At 44.9% G+C, this 7334-nt stretch overlaps 1 protein-coding gene across 1 annotated transcript; it reads right to left on the bottom strand.

Moving 5' to 3' along the window:
• Positions 1 to 770: 770 nt before the first annotated feature.
• Positions 771 to 6882, bottom strand: LOC146863376 (epidermal differentiation-specific protein-like). The gene is made up of 2 exons (XM_085643362.1): positions 6755 to 6882; positions 771 to 1646 (listed from the first exon to the last, which is right to left on the bottom strand). Exon 2 carries the CDS (start codon positions 1488 to 1490, stop codon positions 969 to 971), a length of 522 nt encoding a protein of 173 aa, XP_085499488.1. The 5' UTR covers positions 1491 to 1646; positions 6755 to 6882; the 3' UTR covers positions 771 to 968.
• Between the last annotated feature and the right edge of the window lie 452 nt (positions 6883 to 7334).

The raw sequence follows: 7334 nt of genomic DNA, 5'->3' as shown, positions 1-7334 counted from the left end.
AGCTGACTGTGTGCCCTGATCTGGAGCTCTGTGCAGTGAGTACATTCAAAGGCTTTGTCCTTAAGAATTGTGAAGAGGTTGTGTGGGTTTGACAGTCCAGGTAATAAGTGTATGAACTTCATATGTACTAGTTCTTTGTGTGTTGATGTTCTGTGGATGTTCTGTTGATGTAATGCAACCACATTCAGTGATCCTGCTGGTGGGATTGGACAAAATGTGTAAGGTAAAGACGAGGCGGAGGGAGAAAAAAAGGGAGCCGTGCAGCCATGTCATCACCTAGTAAATAAAGTGTGTGCATTTGTGTTAGGTTTGGATTGGATGTGTATTTGTCATTTGTGCGTCACTTGTTTGTGTTTGTGTGTGCATGTCTTGTGTGTGTGTGTGTGTATGTGTGTGTGTGTGCATGCATGTGTGTCTATTCTACTTCCATCCCTCATTAGTCCACAGACCTCTCACATACAACACAGAAGTGCATACAACCTACATTAGACTGTAAATGATCATTGTATTTTTCAGGGAACTCACTAATGGCCATACTAAGAAAGCGCCTTTTATTTGAGGACGCAGCTGTAGCTACATTTTGATACCAGCCTTCCCCGTTTCACCCCCAAGTTAGGTTGTAGCACTAGATGGAGACAGCACAGTTTCAGTGTACAGTAAACCACAAGTCTTTCTGCAGTGGGCTGCAGTTCAGCAGACAGGTCTACAGACCACACAGACAACATGAGAGGTGGATTTTTGTGAATGCTGCTTTATTTCATGCAGATGATTGAAACAGGTGAGGCAGAAGCATATACACCTTGTACAGCTGTTCAGGAGATGAGGACAGAGATTTTGAAAACAGCTCAGTTCAAATTCTGGAATCAATGGAGAAGAAATTCCGATGATTGTCACGTGGAACGTGTGAAGTAAAGTGAATGGCAGGCACGAGGGAGCTGGCCAATCAGGGCATGTCCCCGAAACTCTTATCACACTTTGTAAGGCTTCAGGGAGCTGGCTTTGTCTTTAAAGGCGATTTTGACATAGTCGGGCACGTCGTCTCCAGCCAGGGCCACGATGCAGGCGCCCTCGTAGTCTTTCTCCGCGTAGATACGCCAGGCTCCCTTCTTAACTTTGTGAGAAGAGATCATGTTATTCATTTCATAAGGATCCAGGTTTGGGGTAGGCGATGTTAGGGTGTTTATTTTGCCCCCATAATTGATTTGCTCATAGACGGTGATTTCTGGATCTCTCAGCCCCCCCTTCACCAAGCGCACTGAGGAGATCTCTTTGTTAAATCCTCCCAGAGACTCGTGATCCCCCTCCCGGAAGAGCTCAAACTCCCCCTTGAAGTCCTTCTCTTTAAAGACGACGCAGGGGTTTCCACTCACTTTCATTGACTTGGCCCGCTTCAGGAATCCAACTGATGTCAACTCTGATAGATCTTGTTTGACAGCCGCAGAAGATGCGCCCTGGCAGCCCTCTTCAGCGAAGAAGTGAATAGTGCTCATGATGGACCTTTCTGTAAGCGCTTAAAGTCAGCAGACTCTGGTGCTAGGCGCTGTGAGTGTCTCTCAGGTGAAGCACAAGCGGGTGTCTCTTAGACGGTGTGACCTGAAAGACGTGGTCGCCCTCAGGAGAAGCAGCAGCTGGACTCGCAGGCTATTCTGTAATGGTTATAAATGTGCATCTGGTTAATATGAAATGACAGTGTACGTTTGATTGACACAAGCTTGTCTCCTCATTAAGGATTACTAAGGGCCTGTGCACAAATCTGCATTTAGCTGTCGAGTATTTACTCTGTGTCATACGTTAACACAAGTGGACATTCACTGTGCAAACCTGTAGTAGAAATCACATTAAACAATCAGGAGCTTTTGTGTTCTTCTTTAATTCTGAACGATTGCCCAGCCAACACATGTTTCGTCTGGGGAAGTACCCCGAGACTTCTTCAGGGCTGAAAGGATATGTAATAGAACAATGTCTAAGTCAATATGACCCGACAGTAAACACATGATAATACCGTACAAGGCGACCAGTGTTGGCGAGTGAGCACCCTAAGTGACATCATAGTTTATGTTTACACGAGAAGATGCAACTACATGTCAGGTGCGGTTACCCGGTGAATGGTCATGCAGTCATCGTGAGCATGAGTGAAAATAACACATTGTTACTGTGCATTGCATAGATCTGTGACACAAAACCGGTGCTGTGAAAAGTTAGAGAGAAAAGTAAGAAATAGATTGCAGAAGGACTGTGGAGAGGGAGAAGGAGAAGGGAAGAGGATCAGTGAGAAAAGGGAACTCAGGATAGCGAGGTGGGGAAAGAGCTGAACATATCAGTGTAGAGGAGAGAGCGCTCGTGAGCACAGAGTGAGAGTAAGGACAGGTCCACAAGTGAACTGGGATCACGACCCGTGGCGACCAGTCGCAATTTAAGCTGATCAGTGAAGCCGTGAGGTGAAATCACCGATCCAAGTAGCAAAATCCTACCTTTATGGCAATGGGAAGGAGATCAAGATCTAAGTGTAATGACAGATGAGGAGACAGAGGGTAAGGATTTTGTCGACATCTTTGGTGCGTGGAGTGGAGAAAGCGAGATGAGGAAAGTATCTCACCTCTCTGCCGGTTGTACCTCCTTCCCGGTTGACTATTGACAGTAAGTATTCATTAGCCAATCGAAGGGGTCCGAAATGGGGAGCACGGTGGAGTACAAGTTAGGGCTTCACTGTAATAGAGAATATGTGTGTTAGTTGTACTACTGGACATGAATAGGTGGAGGAAAGGGATGGGAGAAGAGGCATCTCACCTCTTAACCGGTTATACTTCCGTCCCGGTTCCAGGTAAGAGGTAAGTATCTGGACCAGGTGAGGTCCAGCAGGTGCATCCGGCGCTAGAGCCCGGAGTAAGGGCTTCACTGAAAGAGAGGAGATGTGTGTCAATCCCCTGAAGTGCAGAAGAGGTGATGGTCACTGATGTTGACTCTGGATATAGTTGAGATGCGTAGGCTATAGAAAATGAATTTTTGGTTGACAAATGTTTGGCTCCATAAAAGGATCATATTAATCTACGCAGCCTAAATCTGAAGCACTGCCATAGCTGGAATATTGATGAGGAAAATCTATTTCAAAGATTGATTTTAAATCTGCTTTGCTCATTTGCTGAAAAGGAATGCACATTACGAATATCAAGGCAATAATACTACCAAAGCCGGTGAAGGGCTTTTGCCTGGTCAAAGCCCCCAGCAGGTCCTCTAAAACCCCTAACCCCGGGTTTGGTGAAACACATTTTTTAAATAGGATTATTTCTGTTTTTCTGTTTTAGCCCTGAATTTGAAATGAGGGCCATGGACTACTTGAAAAACAGTAATATATGTCATAACAACAACATAGGCCCTCATTACATGTTTGTCGGAATAGGGTGGAGTATTTTCCACAAGTGTTTTTTAATATTTACAATATTAGACTTTGGGAAATGCAGTTGATAAAAAGGGTTAAAGAATGTTTAAGAAGAGACTGAGGCAACTACAATCACACTTATCACTATCATCTAATGGATTATCCAAGTCCAAAGAGAGTGGTGCACGGATCTGGAAGACCAGTCACTTAATCTTCCACACAGGACTAAAACTCCATAGATTAATTGCAAGAAAATGTTTCAGCATCCATCAGTCATCATAAGATATATAAGAACAATTTAACTGACATAGTGCACAGACTCCATCAAGTCTTTTTTTTACAATCTTTTTAATCTTCTTTTATTTCTCTTTGAATTCGGGTTCCTGCCACATTACGCCATATGTGAGCTCTGATACACACAGGTCTTGAGGCCAAGACTAGGTTACATTTAATAAGATGGAGACATTGCAATTGATTGGATCTTGACATTTCACACTCCAAGACGATGTGCTGCAATAAAATTGGCACCCTGCACAAGGGAAACAATAGATCTGTTACGCTGGTAGAGCTATCACATTTCTCCACATTTATTGGCCATTACTTTGAGACACTAAGGGGCATATCAGCAACAACCGGCGATAATTATCGCTAAGCGCACTTAGCGCTAGGATAATTATCGCCGGCTATCGCTGGTTGATATCCCCGAGATAGCGTGCTATCAGCGACACTTATCTCGATTGCGATAAACAAACCAGCGATAGTTGGAAAAAGGTGCCATTATCGCTGGAAATCCAGCGATAAACGCACAGGCACAGGGGTTACCTTGTTGATAGGGCTGGGTGGTCTCAGCCCTATAATCCACCACCCATTGGCTAACATTGTTTAGTCAAAGGAAAATCAGGTGTAAAGAAACCTGTGATGAGCGCGGTTAGCGCTCCTTTCATCATCACTGCACAGGTTAGCGTGCAGGTTGATAATTGGAGTAATGTCGCTTAGCGACATTTTCCTAGAACTATCTCTGTGTCACGCCCACTTTGCATCTCATTAGTGATGCAAAGCTGGGCATTGTTGTAACGGGCGCTAAGTCAGCAAAACACGTGCGTGTCTTTGCTGATAAGGCTATGAAATTATCGCCGCTTTTCGCCCGAAAATGGACGCAAAAGCGGCGATACTTTCATGGCGCCGCCTTGATAATATATGCCCCTTAGATTCTTGACATTTCTAGTCTACATGAGTGCAATTACCTTAATAAGCACTGAGGAAGTCTCTGTTTAGGGACAAAGCGCATTGGCTACATTGAAATTCAGAGAAGAAAAGTTTTTAAAAAGAATAAGAACATTGTGAATAAAGAAACCCTTTTTAGGAAAAACTTTGATGGAGTCTGTTCACTATTCATATTGTTCTTATAGCTCTGATTACTTGCGGGTGCTGAATCCGTTTCTTGCATTTAGGGTTAAAGAATTCTAAATTTGTATTGTCTTTAAAGAAGGAATGGTGTTCTATCCACAAGCATTTTGATGAATCTGTGCTCATCACAGGGACATCCACATGCTCGCACAGTTTCACTGTTCCCCACCAGCCCCACTTAATTCCTTATATCCTCCTGCCTTTTGTCCTGCGTGACATTATATCTTCTAACCCAATTCTTGTCGAGCCTCTCTTTTTTCAGTCAAACTGTGTTAATCAAAGCCACTAAAGCAGTCTCCATGCCTTGCTCACCAGAGACACCAACTTGTACTCAGAATATGGCACATTAGAACACAATGAGTTGTTGGGCGCTCCTGTCATCTAACTCTTCTCATATTGCTCTGTTCACCTTTGCACCAGACAGGATGAAGGTCTGTAGTGTTTTAGTTAATAGGTTAATGTCTTTGGAACATCTCATTATTAACTCCCATAGCAAATTTGCAAACATCTACAGCAACTATGCAGAGAACTCATTGCTAACCTACCCACCACCACCCAAGATGGCTACCTTACCAAATGGATAACCCTCACCAGAAATTGGGCGGACAAACCCCACATTTGCCACAATGGACCCATGCCCCCACCACATCTACAAGCTGGGAAAATCACCAATCAGCACCATCCTGACCCACATCATCAACATCTCCATCAAAAACCCCACTTTCCCGGATGAATGGAAACTTGCAGGAATCAACGTCCTCCTCAAGGAGCACACAGTCAACTAGAATCAACTGAGCAAATTCCGACCCAACTCCCTGCTTCCCTATCCAGCCAAAGTGATTGAGAAGGTCATCAACATGAAACTCGAAACCCACCTCAAACTTCACCTTCTTCTACACAACACTCAATAAAGATTCAGAAAGAACCGCAGCACCAAGACAGCACAAATCAGACCACCAAAGACATTTGAATCATCCTGGACCGAGGAGAAACCGCAGCCCACATCCTGCTCGACCACTCTTTGGCCTAGGACTCCGTCTCCTATAACACCCTCAACAAAAGACTCCTTGGCATACAAGGATCCGCTCTCAAATGAATCTGTTCCTTCCTCACCCGAAGAACCCAAAGGGTCAGGCTGCCACCCTTCACATAAGAGACCAAGAAATTGATATGCGGAGTCCCACTCAGATTGTCCCTCAGCCCCACCCTTTTTAACATGTATGACATTACTGGCCAACATCTTCAGATCACAAGACATCATCATCTAACACACCAATGACACCAAACTCATCCTCCGCATGACGGAGAAAACAACCACCGCCAGAACTAACTTCACCAACTGCATGACCATAGGAGCAGACTGGATGCGGACCAACTGCTTGCAGCTCAACTCTGGCAAGAAGGAAGTGCTGGCCTTCGGCAAGAAGACCTCACCACGGGACTCCACCTGGTGGCTGTTGGAGCTAGGAACAACACCCACAGTCCACGCAAGAAATGTAGGGATTATTCTAGACTACATGCTCAACATGTCAACACAGAGCGTACCTCCTGCTTCCACATCCTACGCATGCTGTGAAAAATCTTCAAGTCAATCAATCAGGGGTTTTTCAAGCAATCTGCTCACCTGTGAGGGTCTCAAGGCGCTGGGGGGGGGGGGGAGGGGGGTGCAGCTCCCTAAACACCTCAAGCTCATCTACTAACCCCAGTAACCATCCGTCCGCCCCTCCCCAATAATGAGCGCACAGAGATTAATGTTATTAATTTAATCTACCACAAAGAAACTGGAAAGAATGCATTGGATGGTTTGCTTGAGCACCCTAGTTTAATCCCAGTAACTAACAATAACCACTAACACTTGACTAACTACTAGCCTTTGGTTCCGGGGCAGCATGCTGCTCGGTGTAAAGTGCATCAGCGCCCCATCAGGGGTAGTAAGCGCTATATAAATGCAATTACTACATGATACAATACCCTGGCAGTCTTTGGTCACCGTCACATGAAGCAGCAGCTTGGCTTTCTAGATGAGCGCTCTGGCTGTCTCTGGGCACTCTCAGGTGAAGCAGGAGGCGGTCTCTCAGGCTGAGAGAGTACACTGGCAGTCTCGGTCACGCTGGGAGAGCCAGAAGATGTCTCTCTGTGGACACCTGGGTGTTTTATACTCTCTCAGCCCTCACTCAAAGGCAGGTATGTGGGGCCACATTCCCACCACACATATCCTGTGCCATTACTGGGAAACGGAGCTATCTTCCTTATATGGATTGCGCAAAGATTTATTCAAAAGAAGTGTTCACAGCCAAGGTGTTTTTCATGCTTGTAACACGGATACGTTGATGAAAAGACTCCTTCAGGTGTTTTCAGAAAATGCAGTAGAGAAGTGTTTGAATTTCAGTATTTTCACTGTGAATATACCGAGTCATTTTGTCACAACTCGTTTTACAAATAATCGTTGCTTAAGTACTGCAGCCAGACACTTTGCAATATTAATACATAGTTCATCAGCGGGATGAACTAATGGTAAAGTTAACAGGTCAGCAGTCTTTCAAAGCTGTGC

Source organism: Triturus cristatus, chromosome 2_2 (assembly GCF_964204655.1).
Source record: "Triturus cristatus chromosome 2_2, aTriCri1.1, whole genome shotgun sequence".
NCBI classification, from domain to species: domain Eukaryota; kingdom Metazoa; phylum Chordata; class Amphibia; order Caudata; family Salamandridae; genus Triturus; species Triturus cristatus.
The sequence above is the reverse complement of the archived record's forward strand: the minus strand, read 5'-3'. Positions and strand labels throughout refer to the sequence as shown.

Coding starts and splice junctions, on each gene's coding strand:
- LOC146863376 (XM_085643362.1), bottom strand. CDS start 1,490: ATGAGCACTATTCACTTCTTCGCTGAAGAGGGCTGCCAGGGCGCATCT.